Consider the following 25983-nt stretch of genomic DNA (forward strand, 5'->3'; position numbering starts at 1 on the left):
CAAATAAAAAAAACCGCAAAAGAGATGGACTGAAAATTTATTTGGGTCAAACATTGCAAGATACTGGCTAGAAGAATATATATATTTCTGTATTGTGCGTCTGTCTATCTATTGTTGAAATTTTCACAGATCATTTCTGCGGAAAACGATGCCAGGAAACTAAATATATTACTACAAATATCCCAAACAATCAGATGTTCCAGGTACCGTCGCCTGTCGAGACCTGTATCGATGCATTTACAAAATCTTTAAAACCATTATCTGTTCATAAAGCAAAACAGCTAGATGAGCAGATTGTCAAATTTATTGTCAAAGGATTTCACGCATTTTCCATTGTAGAATACGAATTTAAAATAATACTGCCAACTTATTCAATACCCACTCTCAAAACTACCGCCCGTTGCCTTATAACTTTTGTAACATGTTTTTTTTTTGTATTTTTGTTATGTGTATGTTTGTGTATAAGGTAATAAAGCATAAGTAAATAATTAAATAAAATTAAATCCAATAGTCTAATACCAAAATTCTATCAAACAACAAAACGTTTTACTCCAATTATCATCTGCCGAAGCTATCTGCTTAGCAACGAACGGCTGGACATCAATGAGTAATGTGAGTTTCATGTCACTTACAGCACATTTCAACGATGAAAGAACTTAAATCCCTTTGATTGGGATGTACCGAATTCCATGAGCGGAAAACAAAAGAAAACCTACTGAATTTTCTAAGAAGTGTTGAAATGGGGGCTTAGTAATAAAATTACTGCTGTCATTACAGACAATGCAGCTAATATACTAGCAGTCGTACTGTTACAACTCCTCAATGCATTCTATATTGGTGACATACCCTGTGTTATATCCTTGTCATCATTTCTTCCCATGCATCAACAACCTCACATCCAGTCAGTCGATCTCCTAACTCTTATCCGAGCAGACGTGCTCATATTTTATACTACTTTCTTTGTATTCTAAGTCAATATACCTATATAGAAATCATTAAATCTTTTTTTTTAAAAGATCCCATTATTGTTCCACGTAACAGTACGCTCAACGACGAGGCGTCACTTTGTGTTTTACCCACGATATTCTGGTAATTTTTCATAGTCTGGCCACCATTCAGGACGAGTTAGGAAAAAGTTGTACAGTACTTCAAACATAGCTCATACGCTGATCATAAACTGAAAGCAACGAAAGCCCAATTGGAACTTCCCCCTAAAATTAAAACAAAGTGCAGTCACAAGATGGAACGACCTACGATGCTCGAACGCATTTTAAATATTAATGACGCCGTTGTGAGTACACTAGCATTAGAACAACTAAAGCTAAATACAACGAAGACTGGAAAATGCTAGGGGAAACTTGCAACATTTTAAAAGTGAATGATATTACCACCGAACTAAACACTGAACAGATAGTGTTCACGCCATCCAGATTAATCCTCTCTGGTCACATTTTCTGTCCTTACCGCACCCATTAACTTAACACCACTCTGTCTCTTTTGCTGTATTCAAGTTTAGGAGGAGGGGACCTTTCTACATGCTCCCGCGCTTCAGAAAAGGCTTAACCGCCGACGCGAGGTCACGCGTGTGCTTACGCTTGCGCTTCGTGTGCTTACGCTTCTTCGCTTCTTGTGCGTTCAGTTTTATTCTTCTCCCACGGACACAGGTGAAGAGACGGAGAACTATAGGTGAGTGGTGTTTCCATATTGTTACGCCGCATTCCACTTGCCCCTCGGCCTACTTTTCTTTGCCTTTGCCGCTACAGATAGTATCTATATCAAACCCTATTATTTTTGTTAGATTAATGATAAACCACGTAATAAATTCCCTTACTTATGAATCCCGCATGCTGACAATTTTTATTAGAAACACTCAGCTCAACGAAAGCTTAATCTAACGTATTAAGCTTTGAAGCTTCAATCCTGGGCACACTTAAAAAACATGCATTTTCTAACAAGGAACGTTATGAAGTTTGTTTGCATTTGATAAATACTAAACTTCGTAATTTGATCTCGCATGAGCAAACCCAGCTACAACAACCAGTCCAAGCGCAGAAACGACCAAATCTAGCATTTGGGCAGAATTTAACAGACAAGTGGAAGAAGATATAGTAAAAAATCTGACAGCTGCCTCCATAGTGGAGCTGGATAAATACGGACAGCCGTTATTACAACGATGAGACGATCAGCTAAAGGTGGGAACTGACCAAAATTACGAGATGTAATGTAGCATTCGCATCGAGCGTATTACGCATCGAGCTGTGTTTTAAAATCGGCGTAACATGCTCGTCAAAACTCTGTACTCCGCTTTCGCCGCCAGTGTTCACGAGATGGCCGACAGCAAGGATGCGTTGGTATCTTTGATTCTACTTAATTATTGTTTCATCCAAATTAAGAAGAAGAAAAAACGTTACTGGACATCAAACTTATTTAATAACAGAGGCGTATGTGATGGTTTGTCATTGATAGCAATTTAAAAAAATTGGATCGTATATATGCCGACGACCTTTCAACAAGACGGAGCAACGGCTCACACATCTCACCAAACAATCGCCTTATTACACGAGAAATTTCCAGACCGCATAATTTCAAGGAATTCCGATGTGAATTGCCCCCGTGATCGTGCGTTTTAACACCTCTTAACTATTTTCTTTAGGGATTTTTGACTGGAAAAGTGTATGTGAATGCTGCAACGGACAATTCTAGACCTTAAGCGCAATATTCGGACTGAAATTGCGGCTGCCGTTGATTCTGGAAAATGTCATTGAAAATTTTGATGTTCGGATGTTGACCTATAAACGAAGCCGCGGTGTTCACATAAGCGATGTTTTTGTTTTTCAAACATAAATGGCATAAACTTTAATTTATCAATAAAAACATTCGATTTTACCTCATAAAAAGCGTGTTGATTTTTCAAATAGAAAAAAGTAATAGATGGCACATGAATTGGGTATTCCTTTGATTATGAAGACAATGTCGCTAAATTATTTTTAAAAAATCTGCATTCATACATATCAACGATAACACCACGCATCAGGTAATCCAGAGCAAGATCGCTTGCATAAAATCTGGCCTATATTTAAAACATTAAAAAAATGTCAAAGCGTGTCTAAAAGAAAGCACTATTAAATCTAGCAAATCTTTTACGACAATACTTTCCTAATAAGTCATACAAATGGGGCTAAATGGGGGATCGAGTCTTACTTAGCTCTCTCTCAAAAATCCTAGTACGCTTAGCAAAGTAAATCACAAATAACAAATAATTATTCTAGTTAATTATACGACGCCAAAGCTGAAAGCTCTTTTAGCCAAAGCGGAAAACTAGACGCTGGGAACGGTAAGGTCGTTTAGAAAAAGGCCTCAAAATACCTTCCATAAAAGACTTAAAGGTACAGAGAGGTTATTCAGAGTGTTAGATATTTTGTAGACCAAGTTGGCAACACTGAGCAGCTGTCTTTCAATAAACGTTTTGCGAAGTACACCATCTTTAATTTATCAGTGGCGAACGTGGAAAAAATTCACATAAATGTAAATATTAATAAAACAGTGTTGAGAAAAATTATAATGATTGTACAAATTAGTGCATTCGACGTTAAAAACGGCAATTGGTCGGCGTATATTGAACGGGTTGAGATGTATATTATGGCGAATAAAATAGAAGATGGCGTCGTGATAATACAGATATTGTTAACGTTATGCGGTACGATAACAAACCAGACGTTTTATCTTCGTCTATTGTGGGTCAAGAGCCAATAGAAACAGCAAGAAGATATCAAGAAGATCATTCGTTCCTAGGGAAATATAAAATAAAAATTAGGACCAGAAAATGGTATTTGAGGCTATTCTATCATCTCCTTGATGTAGAGTAATGGCGATGAGAGTGAAATTTTACGATGCGCGCGCACCTGAGACACAAAGTTGTCAGTGTGATTATAGCGTGCGCGAGCGAGATGGGAATAAGACAATCTACAAGTAAAAAGAAATAGAATATGCGTGAAGTTAGCAGCTATGCCAAGAATTTTGAATGACCATAATGACATTTACCTTTTAAACAAATAAATGAGTTTTAATTATTTTTTCAAAGAAATTAAGCAATGCTTTTTCACAACGACATATTGTTTCTAAGTTAAAAGGTTATAAACATACCTAGTTATTAAATTGAATGAATAATATAATAAAATTATTATTATTATTAATATTAATTACTAATTGAATAATTATAATTAATATTAATTCAAAATGATGATATTGAATGCGTAAAAAATGGAAATAAACAAAAACAAAAAAAAATAAAATTACGTAAAGTCTAAGAAACGGACAATTTAATAGTGGTCAGACAAAATTTGCTTATGCCTAAACCTGAACCCTTTTTTCTCAGTGCTCTTGCTTGTGCTCTTTATGCTTTTGCTTGTGCTCCTGCTTCTTCTTGTGTTGTGCTCCTGCTGATGCCTGTGTGTTTATTTTATTTTCATATTTTATTTTCATCCTGTGACGAAACGACGAGTTACCAAAACCAGCAGCCTTCATTTTTATTTTTGATCTTGTCCTATTTTTTGTTATGTGTCCTTTTTAAGTTATTTTTTGTGTTTTTAAATTTGTTTTAAGTTATTGTTTTTTTTTTTATGTTAGTTTATTAACTGTTGTGAATGCAGGCCGTGACCCTATCTTGTGATGGCACGTCGATCGCGTCCCATACATTTACATTTTGTACTTGCTGGTTATTGTACAGAAGAGTCGAAGAGCAGCAGCTTTTGCCAAGTCCAATGAAACAGAAGGACTTCGAATTTCAAGTAGAAGTTTATGCTTGTTTGGGCTATTGATAAACAAAGAGAGGTAGACCAAGTTTATCTGATGAAGTTGAAAAAAAGGCTGAAGCCAAATACATCAATCCTACCGCCCTGTGATTTCAGACATGATGGGTTTGAGCATTTTCCTGTTTGGGGTAAAAAATGACAACGATGCAAATTTCCTGGTTGCAAAGGAAAGACATTCCTATCTTGCCGTCAAATTTCGCGTAGAACTTTGCCTAAATAAATATGTCGGCGCATTCCTAGCGCCATCTGTTAAGAAATACTGGAATTATTGGAACGAGATTTGACTATTGTCAGTCTGGCGGAGCGTCGTGTCGATAGTCAGCGCGGCAATGTTGAATTTCGTTTAGTTTTCGAACGTCAACGGCGAGCGCACCACGTCTGCGACGAATCGCTTTTGTTCCAAATAATCTTGTGTCTTTTTGTTACAAAACTAATTAAAAGTGATTAAGTGATTCCCTAATTACTAGTGAATAGATTTTAGTGAATTGCTGTAAGGGAGATACTTTTTGTGATTCTTTTGTTCCTACCCACATTACAACTTATTGAAGACATGGCTGATTCTTATGATAAAGGGGCATCCGCCCATAAATATAACAATTGCTTTAGATCCTTTCATCAATATAAATAACAAATTTCTTATATTAGTTATATAATGTTGGTTAATATAAATTGCAATATGTAATAAATAGTAATTTGAAGAGTTGGATGAAGATTTTGAAGAAGATTTATTTCCGATTTTGGGGAAATATTTTGTACAAAAACAGTTAAATAAAAAAAGACGTCGACGACGAAGACGATACTGGGTTCATGAAATAAATCAAGACAGAGCTATGCATGGTGAATATCATACCCTTTACAAAAAATTGCTGAAAGATAGTGATAGATATCATTTATATTTTCGGATGAATGAAACTCAATTTGAAGTTTTACATGACTATAAGCACAAAAGAAAGACTGGCAGTGGCTCTCAGGTTTAATTAATTTAATTAATTATTTATAATTAATATAATATTCTCTCAAACTTGTTTCGTCACTTTCGTTTTACACTTCTTCACGGCGCTACGGGAAATGAGGTTATTTAAAAAAAATATCAATATACTAACCTGAACTAGATAATCTATCTACAAAAAAATCGATGGATCATATTGGAAAGTTTACCCACCAGATTTTTGGAATTATAAAAGTGAAAATTCAATAGTGCTGCTGGCATTAGTGGATCCTAAATACAAGTTCTTGGTCATGTAGGCTCATATGGAAAAAACAGTGGCGGTGGAATATTCAATAAATCTGCACTTGGAGAGTCGTTAGAACAAGGCAAATTAAAAATGCCGGCTGATAAACACTTAGCTTCCAAATTGGAACCATTACCACGTGTAGTAGTGGCATATGAAGCTTTCACTTCAAGGTCATATTCATGCGGCCGTATAGTAAAAATGATGTTCGCCATAATAAGCCTAATAAAATATACACCTACCGGCTAGGCGTATCATTGAAAATTCTTTCGCCATTATAAGAGCAAGATGGCGCGTTTTCGCCAAACCTATGGAAGTACAATCTGATATGGTTGAAATTGAAATTCGTCCCGAAAAAGACGAAAGAACAAAATTCGACACCCCCAGACTCCATATGACCGAATCGATCAAAATTCTGGGACTAACCATAGATAAAAAACTCACATTCAACGCGCATGTAACAAACAACAAAAAAGACCATAGACCTATTTAAAAGAATAGACAAAGCCGCAAACGTGAGCTGGGGTATACACCCGGAAATAACGAGAACTGTATACATGGCAGTAGTTGAGCCGATAGTGCTCTACGCATCGGCGGCTTGGGCACCAGCCACAAAGAAATGCGTGCAACGTCAACTAAAAAACATCCAACGTAAGTTTGCCCAAAAAATAGTAGGAGGATACAAAACGGTATCATACGAAGCTGCATTGACGGTAACAGGCATACTACCACTCGATCTCAGGGTTCTTTACTTAAAAATATGAACTTACAAATTATTTGATAAAATAATTACTTATTTTAAATTATGGAAATATAAATTATATTTTTGTTCTGTTTCGCTGCAGATGTTGATAATTCGAAGTTGTTTGGATATCCTTATTTCCATTTTCTTAAGGATAAAAATGCAACTGGTGACACTCAGTAAACGATGCTGAATGTAAGAATTTTAACCTATGCATAATGATTTTGAAATGGTATTTATGTAATGGTAGTTATAAAATGTTCTGCCAAGTGCAACCGTATTTCTTCTGCGTTATTAGAACTACGCCTTGGAAAAGCTGCAATTGGTGCGAATGTAACTTCATTTATTTCATTTCTCTATGGGCCAGGAATCAGTGCGCCATCAAGTTCTCTGTCAAACAATTCCGGTGAAATAAGATTAGTTGAAGTATTTTTTCGGATGTAGTTGTACAAATATACAGCTGCTAAGACGACCTTTGTTGCTTTATTTGGCTCTAGTAAGATAGGTTTTCTTAAAACGCGAAATATGGCACTTAATATACCAAATGCATTCTCAACGAAACGTCGAGCTCGGCTAAGGCGATAATTAAATATTCCGAGATCAGGAGACACCGGAAATGTTAATCAACCCTCGAATTGGCAATATTTTTCTCAATTGAGGTTTTTGCAAGATGAAGTTGTACCAAATATTACTGAGGGTAATTTAAGCAGTACTGAAGTAAGTAATGATTCTTTTGATATAGAAGACATCTCTGGAGAAAACTCTCAAGAAAATACAACCGGTCATGATGAAGAATCTTCTATTTATCCACAACAAATTTCCACATCCTCACAAGAGGCTCCTGTTTTCACTCAAGAAGCTTCAGAACTGAATTTTTAGAATTGGAAAGGAAAAGGATAAGACTGCTGGAAAATGATTTATCAAATCAGAGTAGAAACGAGGCTGTTAGACATGAGAATAAGTCAAAACTACTACTTTTTTATGAGTTTGCTTCCACAAATGGAAAAATTCACGCCAGTACAAAAGTTTAGAGTAAGACAAAAATTAATCAAGCTCTTCTAGATGAGTCAAGTGTAAAGAAAAGCATTTACCCTTCTAATGAACCATATATGTATGGGTATAGTACTCAACACTAGGTATATCAATCATATAATGAAAATTCTGTCAATAAATAACAAAACTGTGATTCAAATAACACAGCTGTATAATAAACTCTACCCACAGTTATAAAAAATATTACTTCTATCAATTCATTCAAATCGAATCTATGTGAATATGTTAAACAAAATCACTTTTAAATTAATTTCTTATAATTACTTTTAATTCATATTTCTTTGGTTACTTTTATTTTTAAGATTATTGCATGTACGGCTATCTTTTATTGTGATTATTTTAAGGGGTTAAATATAATGATCACCATAAAATGCTTTGATACCCTTAGTTCTTTTACCAAAAATATATACTTAACACCAGATAAATAACGTCTAAAATTACAATAGTACTAGCTATTTTAGTCACGACTGCACTTCAAATTGTATTCGAACACCAAATGTAGTAAATGATCACCAAATCTTAGCGAGCAAATTAATGCGCTATTTCTGCCTAAATAAACCACTATGATTGACATAATACTGAGAGACGGTTCGCTCAACTGCCGACAGTATCTTTAAAGATGTGGACAGAAAGTTACCAATGGGCAAAACTGTCGAAGCAGGTGCCATTAAAGAATAGTACTGAGCTAGTTTGCTCATACAGAATTCCAGCTGGGTCGGATTTAGATTGCAAAAATTATGAAAAGCCATGGGAGACCTTTGACGAATACAAAGAGCAACATTTTAGAGAGTGGGAAGTTATAATGCCCCGAGAAAAGGAAAATTGGTTACACGGCACATGCAATTGCCCAAAGTTTCTCAAAGATTACATTTGCAAGCATCTCGTTGGATTGGCGATTCGGCTTAAGCACGTCCAGCCACCTTCAGAGGCCAGAGCTATTCCGATTGGCATGAAGCGCAAAAGAGGACGACCAGCCAAAGCTAAGAAAGCATTAATTGTGCAGTGAATTAATACAGAAGACTGATTCTTCTTAAGATTTTTTAAATGCTTATTATTAGTTTAGTTTTAAGATCTTTGAACTGTTTATTATTAGTTTTAAGAGGACTATCTTTTTAATGATTGTTTCAATAATTAAAAAAGGGATTATTGAAATTGTAAGAGTTTTATTTTTTATTTTAGGTATAGCATTTGGTTGTAAACGAAACGCTCAAGATAATTTTTTTTTGTAGTGGTTAATCAATTTGGAGACAAAAAGGTTAGGAGTAAATTTACTTTACTGTGTTTGGCAAAATATTTTTTTTGCCGAGGGTAATTTACTTTAATCGGATAACGAGATTTTATTTTTTTGCATTTCATTTTAAATTAAAATATGGTTAATAATTTGGTTTTCATTAACTATTTTTGGGCTAACAATGAGTTTTTTGGAGCCAGTTTGCTTAAATAGGATAGCAAGATGTAAAAACTTTGGTTATAATTTTACATTAAAATGCTGTTTTAATTTTGGCGATCATTTACTACTTTTGGGTTAACAATGATTTATTTGGAGTCATTTTGCTTAAATAGGATAGCGAGATGTTAAAACTTAGGTTGTAATTTTACATTAAAATGCGGGTTTAATTTTGGTAATCATTTACTATTTTTGTCTGTTATATGTTACTATACCTGGTGGTAAGTTAAACATAAGCCTTATTTTAAGAACGACTACAATGTTATGTTAATCTAGAGTATTGTTCTCATGTAAGTGACATTTTTTGTCTTTTTGAGAAATAAAGTCTTTAAACCTAAATAACTAATGAATCATATATAATCATTCAGGAGCCTAAGTAAGGGCGCTCAACCACGCCAGTCTATTGGTGCATGTTCACGCTGCCGGACGTATTGCCTGTTTTCTGTTGATTGAGTGCCGTCTACCTGCGTTCTCTTAAAATGGGTGATATTGACATGCAATTGTTAATAGGTTTGGTTGAAAATAGGCCTGTACTGTGGGACAAAACCCAAGAGTGCTATAAAAATGAAACAGTCGAGTTTTTCTGCTTGGAGAGAAATTTGTCTTGCGTTAAATGAAGGTCAGGAAGGAAACGATGTCCGAGAAAGAAAAAAATAGAAGAGAATAAAAGTCCAGAAATCAACATCCTCCAGGCCATGAGATTTGCAAGAAAAGCTTGGTTTTCTGTGAGCAAAACCACAATTAGTAATTGCTTCAAAAAAGCTGGATTCAAAGTGGCCAATGTATCTGAACCTGAGACGTTTCCAGAATGGGATAGAATATTTACCACATGTAGGAATAACTGAAATGAGCAGCAGGTGACTTTTCAGGATTTCGTTTCTATGGATGATAATGTTTCCATTTTAGAGGAGATCAATGATGATGACATAGTTGCTATGTATTCTTCTTTGGACACAGAAGAAGAAGAAGACTGTCTTTTATTGACATAACTTTCACACATTTGATAATATAACAATTTTTTACCGGATTGAAGTACCAGTCGATACCAACTCCGGGGAAACAAATACAGATAATGCAACTTTTTCTACAGCTGTGATCCTTTTTTGACATTCAACTCCTTTTGTCTTCAGACACCGTGACGACGCACGCTGTAAAGCACGCGAAACGTCGGTTAAATTTAAAATTATGAAAAATAATTGTAAACACAAACTTCAATCCAATGTTATGGCCGGTTCCCATTCGTGTGGTGTACTTGGTACCTGTAATAAAATAATTATGAAATTTTCAGGACAATACAGAATCTTAATCTAGAGAGCAGGCTCCGATCCCTCTGCTTCTGCACTCCAACCTCTTACACCAGAACCGGGACCACCAAAGAAGGATTCTAGATTAACAGTTATCTTCAACTGTCAAAAACATGAAGGAGATCAAAAATGACTTCTCTAAATCAGAAAGAGAAGAAGATGAATTTGATGCCTTTGGAAAATACATTGCAACACAATTACGAAAACTTTCCACAGGGCTATCCTGGGCCAAAAAGAAATACACAAAGTTGTGACAAAATGTAGACTGACCGATTTGAGATATAGATATACGAATGTTTTATTAAAAGTACACTTTGTAAACAAGCATATTACAAATTAGATGATTATATTCAAGATAAGAATGCTTGGAAACATGCTGGTCCTGCTCCATAGGACAATCATAGAGCCTGGACAAAATCAAATTGGTTGCTGATTTTTTGCTTTAACATATTGTTATTATTTTTTATTTTATTTTTAATTTATAATGCTACAAATGTATTTTTTTTTTTGTATCTCACACACTGTTTTGTTGTGTTTTTTTTAATATTTTTATTACTCTTTAATGTTAATATTCTACGGTTTCGATATTTGTAAATATGTGAGAAACATGTATACTAACTTTTTTAGTATAGTAGTTTATTCTAAGAGTACATTGTCTTCACATATAATTATTTAACAAATGTAACAAAATATTGTAAAAGAGTAAGTGTGGAGTTTCTTGCCCATTCTTCTCCACACGAAACTACCTTTTGGAAGGGGCAACTAAGGAAAGAGTGATTTCTAGTTTTATTTTTGCAGGTATGGCATCTCTGAATAATGTATCGCTACGTTGAAATTAATGATAACAACTAACCAAAAAATTTGTGGATGATGTTGACGAAGACCTAGAAGGAATACAAAAACCACCAAAACATTAAACAGTAAAACTAAGGTTTGTGAATCTTTTTAAAGTACGAAAATTCAATATGTAACTATTTTTATTTCCACTGATTTTGAGATATTGTGTACTCTGTCTTTCCTTGCAAGTGGTTCATACCAAAGAACAATGGCTGCTAATATTTTTACTTCTGTCTCCCAACCTACAATGTCTCGGTCTATTCATGATGTGGTAGATGCTTTGTCTCATCCAGACATTGTAAGAAAATTTAAAAGATTCCCTCAAAATTCTCAAGAAAGGTAATTGCTCAAAGAAAGGTACGTTTTATATACGTAATTTAGTTTGAGAATTTGGGGAAAAACTGTTAGGAAAATTCGATCTTTTGAGATATTGTGTACTCTGTCCTTTCTTGCAAGTGGTTCATACCAAAGAACAATGGCTGCTAATATTTTTACTTTTGTCTCCCAACCTACAATGTCTCGGTCTATTCATGATGTGGTAGATGCTTTGTCTCATCCAGACATTGTAAGAAAATTTAAAGATTCCCTCAAACTTCTCAAGAAAGGCAATTGCTCAAAGAAAGGTACGTTTTATTAAATACGTAATTTAGTTTGAGAATTTGGGGAAAATGGAAATGTTAGGCTGGGTTCCCACTATGCCGGACCGGCAGATATCCCGGTCCAGTAAAATTGCCGGAAGCCCTAGTGGCTGTACAAATTGTATGAAGCTATTCACATTATCCCGAGTCCGGCTTTTTCGCCGAGCCCGGAATTTTTACCGAGCGTTTTGTCACTACAAAATGCCGGTAAAATCACCGGACCGGAGTAATGTGAACCAGTTTCGGCGCGTGTTCCCTGCCCAGCCCGTGCTCGGTGCTACCCGCACTTTATTCGACTCGCATTTTCTGAGTACAGTAGACGTTTAGCATGATGAACGACATTCAAATAGAAACATTAATTAAATAATTGAAGAACTTTGCTCCATCACTTCTAAGTTCACCCATCAATGTTTCAAATGTCTCAAGTGAAAATCTTTCCCGTAAAATAGGATGTACCCAATAATTTCTTCTTTTATTTTGCCTTCTGTACCACCACCACCACAACACAACAATTTCGTCGTCCATTGTGGGCACTGGTCCAAATTCAACTGAGTTGCTTGTCCGATTTTCTTGTGGGGTCCGGTGTAATGTGAACACTCTGTCCGGTGTCCGGTTTCCGGCAGATCTGCCGGTCCGGCATAGTGGGAACCCGGCCTGAGAGCCCTTGTAGACGTCCGTTTTTTTCACCGGATAACGGACCGTGTTTTTTGCCGGATTCGCGGTGGTGTATGAATTATAATGAATGTGTGTAAATGCACCGGACATCGGTCCGGCGAACAATTTACGCCGGATGCACCACCGCTTCCCCTTGGCGCGACGGACACCGGTCCGGTGTTAGAAAGGGCGGTCATCCACGCCAGTGTATTGGTGCGTGTTGATGCTGCCGGACGTATTGCCTGATTTCTGCTAATTGAGTGCCGTCTACGTGCGTTCTTTTAAAAATGGGTGATATTGACATGGAATTGAAAATAAGTTTGGTTGAAAATAGGCCTGTACTGTGGGACAAAACCCAAGAGTGCTATAAAAATAGACAGTCGAGTTTTGCCGCTTGGAGAGAAATTTGTCTTGCGTTATTTTAGTTCATTCTAAAATAAACTTAATTTTATATTTTTTTCTTACAGATGGCTTATTCCTTTTTATTTTAACGCTAGTAAGAGAAGCAAAAGATTTAGATAATTTATTAAGCCGTAAGCAGGGAGAAAATGTTCGAAACACAACATTAAATATACGCGAAGACGACTACGTCCGCCTCTTTCGACTAACCAAAAAATTAGTGGATGATGTTGACGAAGACCTAGAAGGAATACTAAAAACCATCAAAACATTAAACAGTAAAACTAAGCTTTGTAAATCTTTCTCAAGTGGTTCATACCAAAGAACAATGGCTGCTAATATTTTTACTTTTGTCTCCCAACCTACAATGTCTCGGTCTATTCATGATGTGGTAGATGCTTTGTCTCATCCAGATATTGTAAGAAAATTTAAAGATTCCCTCAAACTTCTCAAGAAAAACAATTACTCAACGAAAGATACCTTTTATAATACGTAATTTAGTTTGAGAATTTGGGGTGTTGGCAACATAATGTAATATTTATAATCTATAATTCAATTGATACAGTTTTTGTTATCTGTAATTTTTCTTCCTATCTATGTCTATGGATTTAACTTCTTCCGCTTGCATCGTAATACATTGTAATGTGTGCTCAAATAAAGTGGTGCAAATAATTAATGGAAAATAGGTGTTTTTACTACGCCTGTCACCTCACCTGGAATCAATCAATCTACAGTCCACGCTCTGCAGCTAGGAATAACCGTGTGTTGGGTAACTAATCATACTAGTGCTCTACAGAGGAAAATAGAACTGTTAGGAAAATTCGATCTTTCAATGACGTCATACGACGTGTAACGATTGATTCGGATTTCAAAAATATGCCGACTTATCTTGGACATAAGATCCAAAATGAAATAATTTACATACTCGGTAATTCACCAAGTCACCATAGATTGGAATGCGGCAGTGAAAATGATCGATCTATTTCGCCACTTCACTCTGGAGAAAGTGACGTAGACCTCAGTGATGACGATCCCACTTATAATCAAGATCCTAATCTTCGTCAACGTTCACCGAGCCCAGCAGTTATAAGTTCTAACAAACCAAGGAAACGTAAAGCAGATAAGAATAAATGGATGCAAAACGCGCAAAAAATTAAACGAAACTTGGGTCAAAGTTATGTAGCTGTACATTCGAAGAAATTGGTCCCTGCACGTAGTATTAAACCACCTTGTGGCCAAAACTGTACACTAAAATGCGCTGATCGAATAAATGATGCTAGGAGGTTGGATATCTTTAATACATTCTGGGCATTAGGAGATAGACAGTTACAAATGATGTATATTTTGTCTAATTGTACAAAGATTACACCTAAGTACAAGTATACCAATGCTGAGAACCCACGTAATCCAAACCACGCCTTCTATTTTTCAGTGGACGATGAAAAAATTAGGGTATGTAAAACGTTATTTATTAATACTCTTGATATTTCATATAAGATGATTCGAACCGTGCATATTGAGAGCAGAAATACTGGAGGTTTCACAAAGGATGATAAACGCGGCAAACACAAAAATCATAAAACTGCAAGTGATGAGCTTATTAAGGACATCATCAACTTTATCAACTCCATACCTCGCATTGAATCGCACCACTTAAGAGCATCTACGTCTAGAGAGTACATCAGAAGTGGCAAAAGCATTGCAGAGCTCTTTAGAGATTTCGAAGTTTTGCAAAAGAACAGGTCTCGCCCTGCTGGACTCACACGTTTTATGAAATATTTAACACAAAATTTAATTTAGGCTTTTATCAGCCCTAAAAAGATCAATGCGATCTTTGTCTCCAGTTCCACAATTCTACTGAACCACAAAAGTAGCAACTGAGAGACAAATGTAATACCCATTTAGAAGAAAAGGAATTAAGCGGAGAAGAAAAAAAGAACGAAAGAAAGAACATTACTGAGTGCAATGTTTGTGTATGCTACGATGTACAAGCCATTATGCAAAGTCTAAATATTTGACTTTGCATAATGATGATAATTAAAGTTTTGACCGAATTTTCTAGGTGTGGGACAAGGACGGTATGGTACGCGAGAGAGAGGGAAGATCGGAACCTTCTCGAAGCTAGACCGAGCACTCTAGAACGCCATACGACAAGGACGGAGCAATGTGAGAAAGAGAAGAAAGAGTACGGACGCTCTAGAATTGTGCGATCGCTACTCAGTAGCGGTCCCGCCTAGGGAGTTCTCGAACATCGTTCAAGACCATTCCCAGGGATGTATAAGCGACCGAAACGCGACCGATTAGTTCTGCCGTGGAAGACCCCGGTCACATATTTAGGTGTGGTTTTACAGTGACGCTTTCGCCAGCGCAGTTGGTAAGCGTCGCGGGCCACGAGCTTTGCGTCTCATGGATCATTACATAGTCACGCGGATGGCCCGCGTTGACGGCAATTCAGCCGCGCTTTTCAACCGCGTGCGGGCGAGGAGTCATTGTGTTCAGTGTGCGTTGCACAGTCTCGCCGGTCGGACGCGCGCATGCGTACCGTCGTCGCCAAAATGAATGCGAATTATATCGATACGGGTCGATTGATTGAAGAAGTTCGCTTTCGACCGTTGCTGTGGGATCCATCGAACGAATTATACAAAAACAAAGACGCAAAAAATAAGGCTTGGGAAGAAGTTGGAGAAGCAATCTTTGGAGAAAATTACATAAAGAAAGACAAAGGTATGTTTATAAAATTTGTATTTTTATCAATTACATTTATAATATAAAATTTATATTATGTTGGTATAAAAGTCGTCGTTAAACATATGTAGGGTAAGATTTCAATCGATATGTAGGGTAAGATAAGGTAAATTGATCAATTTTACTTGTTGGAGCACTATCTTTATGGATTTAAAAATAAGATTGTGGATTTTTGATGATTTGAACACTCTTCAACGGTTTACTTGCAGAAAAAACACATTAGATTAGTCATAAATGACTATGAATCATCACTATAGTCTATACTTGAAAGGACGACAATGAATTCAATTCCACTAATAAGTTCTTTCAAATAGGTACTAGGTAGGTACCTCTAGAATATTTGTCTGTCTTGCCACGAAACACTGCCAGCAGGCGATATAAAGTAATCGGCAAACACTTCGCGTAGTGTGTTTCCTGTTCTAGAAACTGGCTGAAGATTCATGTCAATCAAACCACTAATGCTTAATAAGTCATTTCCATTGTAGCCGTCTCGCACTCTGATAAAATTGTGTAATACGCAACAAGCTTTAACTATAGTTTTTGCGTTGGAGAAGCTCACGTTCATTGGAGTGTGAAACACTCTAAACTTGTTTGATAATATTCCAAATGTACATTCTATGTACCTTCTGGCACGACTTAGACGGTAATTGAATATCTTCTGTTTGTGGCTCATATCATTTCGAAGATAAGGTTTCATCACATAGTTCGATATGCCAAATGCACCATCACCAATTATTATATGAGGTGCCACAATATTAGATCCTTGCAGGTACTTTGGAGCCGGTAACCTTAAATTATTTCTTTCTAACTGTTGAAATAGTACACTGTTTTGGAATATGGTGGAATCAGAGTTTTTCCCACAAGAACCAATGTTGACATAAGTAAAGCAATAGTTGGCATCGCACATTGCCAGAAGGACAATAGAATAAAAATGTTTGTAATTGTAAAACATTGACCCTCCACCTGCGGGATTAACTATGCGTATATGTTTACCATCTATTGCCCCACAACAGTTAGGAAAGTTTGCATACATCTCAAACTCTGCACTAATACGTTGCCACATTTGCGTTGTCGGTTGAGGAATGCATTCTTCGCGTAGTTTTTCCCATATCTCACAGCAAACTTCCTTGACGATTTTGCTTATAGTAGTAACGCCCATTCTGTATGTGACATGTAGATCGGAGTAAGTGTTCCCAGTAGCTAAGAATCTGAAAAAAATATATATAATTATTAGAACTAGTAGAAAGTTCCAAGTAGGAAAGGATTCATAAAAAGTACAAGTGAGAAGGCGTGATACACAAAATATTATTTTTGCCAATTTTTTTTTGTTTCAGATAAGCTTTTACGTCAAAGATGGAAATCTGCAAGAGATGGATATTTCAAAACCAAAGCTAATATGAAAAAAGCACCATCTGGTAGCGGGGCAAAAACCGTTACAAAATACATTTATTTCAAAGAATTAAACTTTCTTGATCGTATCACTGAAAACGAAGTTTCAGAATCTATGTACAACATTAATGAACAATCAAGTTCATCTGAAACAATAGCTCACGTAGTAAATAACGACGAAATTTCTGGCTCTTCTCAAAACAGTTCTACTCCGGTGGCTGACCAAGATAAACCAACATGGACTCGGAAGAGGAAACATGAACGGGTACAAGAGAACTCCGCGTTTGAGAAAAAGTTGGTAGATTTGTTAGACAAAAATATGCCAGACATAAGCTCTGACGATTTGTCATTTTTTAATTCTCTAGGTCCAATACTAAAATCTTTTAACAGTTATAAAAAACTATTATTTCGTGCCAAAGTATTGCAAATCGCCATGGATCTCTCCGCGCCAACTTCAAGTGGCACTACGTCGACGTCCAACATCTTGTCACCAGAACATAACTCAAATTCTACTACAACATCAACAACCAATCATTCTAATGATACTACTACGCAACGAGGTTATCAATCAGCAAGTCAATATTACACCGTCATGTCACCAGAAAATGATTCTAATTCTTCTGTAATGTGTGCAACCAATTCATCATATTTTTCAAACCAAACGCTACCAGTCAACGAATCAATGTCTAGTACCACCACTCAGCAAGGCTATCAAACAGCAAATCAATATGATCCTCATTCAACAGTCAATAATTCTGTTCAGCAAAGCTGTGAAGAAATACAGCACTTTCCAAATATTGCATCAGAAAACGACAATTTCTATTAATTACATTTCAACGAGTTTTGTTTTTTTGATTGTTTAAATTTGTAAATAAAGTAATTACTAAAAATTAAATAGTATTTTTCATGCCACTTACCTTAAGGTAATCGCCAACTTTTCAACTGGTTCTATAGGTGCTCGACGTAAACTTGATCTTTTTAAATTATGTTCTATCTTGCAGAGTAATTCATCAAATGTTGTTATAGACAGACGAAAATGTTTAAAGAACTTGTCACTATGTTCTCTTAAATCCGCAAACGATGTAGAGAACGCGCCTCTCAGCAATCTAGTGGCATTGTAAGGATGTACTTGTATACGTCGTCGTCGTTGCCTTTTTTTCCATAAGTAATATAGTATAATAAATACGAGAAGTCTCATCACGACTGTATGAGCCGGCAAACCGATCACGACTGTACGAGGCGGCTAACCGCGCGACTAGCTTTAAAACTAGTTTTATAGTTTCGAGCGGGTCATCCGCGCGCTTACCACCCGCGCGGACAGAAGCGTCACTGTAAAACCACACTAGGGGTCACCATAGACCGGCGACTCTCAATGCGGCACCACGTCAAGAGCAAGGGCAGTAGGGAGAGCCAAGGGTGCGATGAACGCACTCTACCCCCTACTCAGCGGCAACATACCTCTCCGGACCAAGCTCGCGCTGTATAAACTATACGTGCGCCCACACCTAACGTACGCGGCACCGGCGTGGTACTCCTATACAAAGGAGTGCAACCGCCAGAGACTGCGAGCCGTACAAAACATCAATCTACGACGCGCAGTGGGGGCCCCCCGCTACGTTAGGAACGCCACCATAGCGCGAGACCTGAGGATGGAGTCCATCGAGTTCGTCGCACGGCTCACCAAGGGGATGTTTGATCGAGCGGACGCCTCTCAACATCCCCACCTTAAGGACATTGCGCCGTGGCACTCCAGGCCACCTGACAAATACAAGTATCCGCGTGAACTATTCTCCGCGGATACATCAACCACCGGACAGGACACCAGGGCAGCAACCGCTGGTCGCCTCGCTGGGCCTCCCCCGGGGCCACCGGGGGTCTCACCCGGCGGAGCTTGACCGCGAGCCGCGTAGCTGCCCGACACCAACGATTATGACACCAGGGCCAAGTCGAGAATACTCCTTGGCTCCTAACCACCGGATATGGCACTCCGGACTAGACCCCATAGGCTGCGCGCAGCAAGTTGAGGCCAACGTCTCCTTGCGCGCTGCAGCCCCCATCAAGAACTACAAGTTCGACCCCGTACCGCCCTGTATCAGCAGGGCGCGAGCCAACATTCCACCCGAAGGGGGCATTGCCCCGAACGGGCCTAAACACACCCCTTTAGAGGAAGTGTGTAGTAATATCCACGACGACCGATTAGTTCAGTTTCAAATGCGATTTCAAGAGATAAAGACTGAAGAGATAAAGTGCGAATAAAGTGAAGACAAGTGATAAAGTACTGTGTGTCTAATTAAGTGTGTGTAATTAAGTAATTAGTGACAGAATTTGGGTTTGTGTAATAAGTGAATTTCTGTGCGTAATTTTACCGACTTTTAGTGTAACCAAATTCCTCTTTGATTAAATTAAAAATAAACCCTTGAAGAAATCTACGGCGTTTTCTATCCGATCCCCTAGCTCGTAAAAATATATAAGATGCACTAACGCTCAGTTTTGCGCCAAATATAATATTATACATTTATTTTTTGTTACTAGGCAAACGGCAAGCCTCTTACAAAAGAATGCAAGTTTTTGATAGACCTTATAGAAGCCAGCAAAGTAATTACGACCAAAACTACGAATGCCAGCAACAATAAATTGAAGAATGATGAGTGAGTTCATTTAACTGAGCGCTTTAATGCTTGGACTACGAGTGGTCGTAGGACTCCGCAGCAGCTGCGTTTAAAATGGGAAAATTAAAAAAAAATCTCGCAAACGCTGCAGTAAGGATGAACCTTATAAAGGTGATAGTAGTTAATACTTATTTTTAAGTTTAATCACATTATAGTACAACTTATATTCTTTTTACAAATCTCTTCAGACTGGTGGTGGTCCCGCTGAGTTTATACCCCCAGATGACATATTGGACCTAGTGACTGGTATGCTCGGGAGTACTGCCAGTGGGTTTACTGTGCCATTTGGGGGTGATAGAGAATTAAATGGGCTTGATGGCGGCGTGCTGTTGGGCGGTGATGGTAGAACAAGTGGAGATGGTGATGCGACAATAGCTGTCGAACTAACCGAGGTGGTAGATTATATGCCCATGTCCACTGATCATGGAATAAAGATTGTTATATGTGATGGTGAAGGTGGTGGTGTGGGTGTTGGTGTCGTCAAGGAGACTGCTTCTGCAAATGTAACACTAAAGAGATTCACACTTGGTACAACTAGGATAGGTACTAATAATTAATTGGCCCTATGCCAGTTACCGTAGCAGGCGCGGAAAGGTCCTTTTCTAAATTAAAACTTATAAAAAATTACCTGCGCTCAACAATGAGCCAGGAAAGACAAACAAATTTAGGAACAATATCCATAGAGAAGGCCATATTAGACCATATGGACATACACGAGATTATTAAGGATTTCGCAAACAGAAAGGAGAGAAGAGTGGAATACTTTAAGTACGTTTATATCCTTACATAATTGTTAAATCAGTGTTGTTTCACCTGAAGCAACAAATAATAAAGTACATGCTACTGCACGTAACTGTGTCGAAAGGGTTATCGGTATAAAAAATTACGACGATTTCGGTGCCTGTAAGTACATAGAGTACTACATTATGTACCAAATGTTACAGTTCCGTGAAAAAGGAAGAGAAAAGACACAGAATGTCAGTAGAATTATGTCGTTTTTCCGGAATCGCACCAACAATTGAAAAATTTTATGACGCTGATATCCTCGAATTTCAGTTTGAGGTTATAAAAGCGATGAGAAACATAAGTCAAAGAACTCGATCCCAAAATCGAATTATTCCCAAATTACTTATACTTCAGTTTACCCCGAAAATCAATATAGGGGATATCGTACTGCTACAGCTTCATCTACAAATTATAATGTAAATGAAAACGAAACACCTCAGAATACACAATCTTTTCATCAAATAGACGACACAGTATCTAAAAACAGCCATTTTGATTTTGATTTTTCGAAGTCAGTTGATTAATAATTACCTACACATTTCCACAATGACTTGTTATTTAAAAATCTGCTACAGGTGTCTCTTACCATAATCCTGTAGCGAATCGTAGATACGCACTAAAAATGTACATCCTCTTTTGTGTAGTATTTTCTATAAGATTTTGATGTATATGTTAACATAAAGATAGGACACTAAGAAAAGAAGAAAGCGGACATCACTCAGAACAGACTTTTAAGACGCGTGAATATTCATGTTTTTTTCCTTGAGCGTTTCTATGTTAATAAAAATTAATTACTGTTGTTTGTAAAGAATAAATCATTTCACAAAGATAAAAATAGGTTGTGATTTATTACACGATAGCACATCCCATAAATGGTGACCCCGACGTGATCAAATCCAAATCGGACGCCGCGTTAACCGATCTTTGGACTTGGCGACGAATTATGATATCGGTCGGGGCTGGTTGAACGCTACCTATGCGGCAAGTGGCATATATGAAGAACCTCTCTACAATGGAGTCACTAATTATCCCATTACGGAGCACCGCGAGCACCTTTACCTCCAGGAGGGATCATTCATCATATGGAATGTTGTTCTTGGTGTTATGAATGGTGTTCGACTGATGAGCAACGAAGCTTTGCCAACGTTCTTCTCTGCGTATCAAGATGCATATGTTACTTTTAAGATTGGGGACTTTTGTATATCGACATTATGAAATTGTAGGGTAGGGTGTTAAATTTCACCGCACTTTTTTGATGATACTAATTATTAGTCTCGGGGAACCTTCATTGAAACACCTCCAATGAATTGAAAATGAGACAGACAGTAGCTTAGACGTAGCTGGAGAAACCAATACCGATTCTACAAGTGATATTGCACCGGAGTCTCCACGTAATGTTCCTATCACCCGCAAAAGAACAATGCAAGCTGATGATTTCGAAAAGGAAGCATTAAAAGCCCTTAAGGAGTCATTTTTTAAGGGTATTTTGCCATCAATTCAAGATTTCACAGACCTTCAAACTCCAAAGCAAGGTGTTACAAATTATCACTGAAATGCGGTATGGCTCAATGTCCCAAAAATCGTCATAATTTAGGTTTGAACAAACGTCTCAACAGCCTTCATCACACGGGTATCATACAAGAAATTACAGAAGTACATACACTCCAGCAGACTTGAGCTCAGATTATAATTTATTGACATCTCCAGGTGAAACATCTCAAGACAGCGTAGAGTACGATTTTGCAAATTTGTAATTAAGATTTATCAAGATTACTATTAAGGAGATTAATAAGATTGATTATGATTATTAACATTTCCTTTTTTTTAAAAATTAAAAAGTATTATTATGATAATAAGTATTATTATGAAAATTAAAAAGTATGATATGCCTCAACTTGAGGCACGCCGCGCCATGAGGCAAATTGGTTGCCGCGAGCCGAGCCATATTTTGTCGGTTTTTTTGGCGCGCTCAAAGAAGCCTCAGTCCGAACCGTGCACTTGGTGGAGACGGGCGTGTCGCCTCAGGTCGCAATGGACAAAGCAACTGCAGTTAAATTAATAAAATTATACGAGTTCCATCGTGTTCTTTGGGATCCGTTAAATAATAACTATTACAACAAAAATGCTAAGCAAGATGCGTGGAACGATATTAGTTCAAAGTTGGGGATTCCAGTGGACGCTGTAAAAAAGAAGATTACTAGTCTCACAGGCTCATATGTAGATACCACTACATATATGAATTTTTAAATTATATTAAACTCAGTAAAAAGTTAAAGCAAGCATCGGGGCTAGTTCCACTTCACACGAAAAAACATATCAAACGAAATATGTACAAATAGAAAACAACGGTTCATAATGGGTATTTTATTTGGGCTCTATCTATCTATATACAAAATATATTGTTGATAATTCCCACACTCACTTGGAAATTTCATTTCCTCGTAGAATTTCAATTAATTCGAACACGTGCCGCGACTCGACTCCTAGATATAGTGCATCATAAGGGCAATAGCGCACTAGCGGCCAGGTCACGGCGGCCATCGAGATAGAAACCATAGTATGAAATCGCCATATAGCACGCGCACCTGCGGACACTGGGATCAATTGCATTGTAGTCAGCGCTTCCAGATTCACTGTAATTACAGTAGATTTACTGTATTTTAGACTTTTCTACTGTATACTGTAATGATAAAATACAGTGTATGAAAATACTGTATTTAATTTCCGTTCATATAAATTATCAAATTAATCAAATTTAATACGTTTTACGTATTAGAAAATACGAAATATAAATTTGCAAACCCAGAACCACTGACCTTTATCTATAGACAATGTAGAGTAGGATTGTTACCTACATATTATAGTTTACGTGCGGGGAATTCCCAATGAATCAGAACTAACGCTTAGCAAAAACTAACCGTCTAGTATTATCTTTGCCTCACTCAAACGCTGAGGTCGAACGCAAGTTTAGTGAAATTAATAATATAAAAACCAAGCAGAGGAACTGTCTGATCACAAATACATACTATTAAAGGAAATATGTTAGCTCAGCAAGCCATTCGTCGAAATTCTGAAAACTGCGTCAAATTTAATCCCACTAATGAAATGATTTTGAAGATGAATGCAAATATTTATCAAAATCATGAGGAAATTATTTTAGAATAACTAACAATGATATGTATTTACAAATAAATTAATACAGCATCTTATTTTTCTTTTAATATTTAAACAAACTTTTACTGTAATTTTACTGTAATCGAATTTGGAATCTGCTGTATTGTTTTAAGAAACTACTATATTTTTTAGCTAACAACACTGTAATTTTACTTTTGGGATCTGGAAGCACTGATTGTAGTTAAATGAGCAGTGTGCGCGCACTAGCCGCGGCGGCCGCACGTATTGTGGAACTACAGCGTGTTTTGTAATCATTGCGATGTCTTTCGACACGGAAAGATTTATAACCGAGATTGAGACAAGGAGGGCGTTGTGGGACATGTCCTGTGAAGACTATGCCAACCGTGACTTAAAGAGGATGATGTGGGAAGAGATTATAGAAATATTTAGTAATGAAAAATTAACAATAACTGAAAAAAACGAACTCGGTAAGTAATGTTTATTTTTTTGTGTTCTCAGAGCTGAGCTGAGACAAGCGGCGAGGTGTGCGGGGGTGGGCCCCAGGCATTTTTTGATAATTATTGAATAACTGCACGTTTTACAGTACATAATTACTTTTGTGTACCTTCTTGTTTCACTTATCTACCTGTATCCTTTTTCATAAAACAGACACAGGGACCGCAAATAAATAATTTGAATAAAAGTAGATAGGCATAGGCTTACCTTAAAGTTACAACAAGTTTTTCCTTGGCAGAAATGCAGGGGCGAAATTTAGTTACAGTGCCGGTGATTGATGGACTTAATTTTCTTAACAGTTCTTCAAACGAAGACTTGCTCATCCGCAAATAATTAAAGAACTTTTCATCATATTGCTGAAGGTCGGTGAAATAAGTATGAAATAATCCCTTTGTTCGCCTTTCACGTAGTAAGGGATGGACCCAATATTTTTTCCTTTTCTTTTTCTGCTTCTTACTAAGATACAAAAGCACTGCTATTTCCTCAACGTCCATTTTGAAGCGCGCTGTATAAGCAACTGACTATCGTAGCCGCAGTTTTGGCCGCGTTGCAAATCGCAACCCCTGCGGCCTGGCCGCTAGTGCGCTATTACCCTAAAACAAACTTTAAGCGGTCTACACACCAAAGCCGCTGACCCGGCGGCACGGATCGCCGGCCCAACCCGCCGGCCTTATTTTATACAATCATGCCGCCGGCTTGCCGATGCCGACGGCATCCCTCTCCACTCACTCAGTCAGTTTCCCGCCGGCTTTCATAGAGTAGTGACGTATCACTTATTCATTCTCTGTTGTTGTGAAGTGTCGGCACTTTTATTTTTTATCAACTAACCAATATGGAGTGGGACGATGCAACAGTTATAAAACTAATAGACCTCTATCATTTAAAAGAAATATTATGGCACCCAAAAAACCATGACTACAAAAGCCGGCCAAAGCGTTACGACGCATTTTATGAAATTGCCAGTGAATTTGCTACTGATGTTCCGGAAATCGAGAGAAAGATAAAAAATTTAACTAGTCATTATTACCGAGTGAAAAAAAAAATGAAGATAATTCAAATAAGTCTGGTGCGGGTACTGATGATATTTATCATAGTAAATGGTTTGCCTACAAATCACTAAATTTTCTGCAGAACAAAAATGTGCCTACTGGAACCACCGATACTGTAAGATTTAATTTTTTTTTATTTATAATCAGGCAACTAGGGCCCCATAGACATATAATTATATTAGTTTATTTATTAGTATATCTTGGTATTTACATTTTAACCCTTTCCCCGGCATTGGCAAAATAGTTGCCACTCAGGCAAAAATAATTGAAATGTTGAAGACTTATTCAGTGCCTTTAATAAAATCCATAATAAAAAAATACACAATAAATGTTGATTTTGACTAGATATACTTATTTATTTTTTATTAAATAAAAGTAAAACGGCTAAACGGTCAGTCTTTTTCGTATTTTTTCGCAGGACACACCGTCGAAGAGCCACGATTCACAACGAGATTCACAATCAAATCAAAATGATTTACCACAGATGTCGTCAGAAAATACAACTTGGCAACGAAATAAACGTCCTAAAATCAACCCTAATAAAGAGTTGATATCCGAAGCATTGAATATTATGAAGAATGTCTCCCAACGACCAAAT

At 37.2% G+C, this 25983-nt stretch overlaps 3 protein-coding genes across 3 annotated transcripts; 2 read left to right on the forward strand and 1 right to left on the reverse strand.

The window, feature by feature from the left end:
• Positions 1-13993: 13993 nt before the first annotated feature.
• Positions 13994-15053, forward strand: LOC125058868. Its single transcript, XM_047663011.1, has one exon. The coding sequence runs from the start codon at positions 13994-13996 to the stop codon at positions 14915-14917; it is 924 nt and encodes a 307-aa protein (XP_047518967.1). The 3' UTR covers positions 14918-15053.
• Positions 15054-15459: 406 nt separating this feature from the next.
• LOC125058370 (uncharacterized serine-rich protein C215.13-like) lies at positions 15460-18146 on the forward strand. The gene is made up of 2 exons (XM_047662448.1): positions 15460-15841; positions 17197-18146. Exons 1-2 carry the CDS (start codon positions 15652-15654, stop codon positions 18075-18077), a joined length of 1071 nt encoding a protein of 356 aa, XP_047518404.1. The 5' UTR covers positions 15460-15651; the 3' UTR covers positions 18078-18146.
• Positions 15843-18598, reverse strand: LOC125058362 (protein ALP1-like). Its single transcript, XM_047662440.1, has 2 exons — positions 18169-18598; positions 15843-17070 (listed from the first exon to the last, which is right to left on the reverse strand). Exons 1-2 carry the CDS (start codon positions 18447-18449, stop codon positions 16194-16196), a joined length of 1158 nt encoding a protein of 385 aa, XP_047518396.1. The 5' UTR covers positions 18450-18598; the 3' UTR covers positions 15843-16193.
• Between the last annotated feature and the right edge of the window lie 7385 nt (positions 18599-25983).

This window comes from Pieris napi, chromosome 18 (assembly GCF_905475465.1).
Source record: "Pieris napi chromosome 18, ilPieNapi1.2, whole genome shotgun sequence".
NCBI lineage: Eukaryota > Metazoa > Arthropoda > Insecta > Lepidoptera > Pieridae > Pieris > Pieris napi.

Bases quoted from the DNA above. Each gene is read 5' to 3' on its own strand.
- LOC125058868 (XM_047663011.1), top strand. From the start codon at position 13,994: ATGCCGACTTATCTTGGACATAAGATCCAAAATGAAATAATTTACATA.
- LOC125058370 (XM_047662448.1), top strand. From the start codon at position 15,652: ATGCGTACCGTCGTCGCCAAAATGAATGCGAATTATATCGATACGGGT. The intron at 15,842-17,196 runs GTATGTTTATAA...TTTTTGTTTCAG, and splicing joins TTACATAAAGAAAGACAAAG to ATAAGCTTTTACGTCAAAGA.
- LOC125058362 (XM_047662440.1), bottom strand. From the start codon at position 18,449: ATGAGACTTCTCGTATTTATTATACTATATTACTTATGGAAAAAAAGG. The intron at 17,071-18,168 runs GTAAGTGGCATG...TATTTTTTTCAG, and splicing joins AAGTTGGCGATTACCTTAAG to ATTCTTAGCTACTGGGAACA.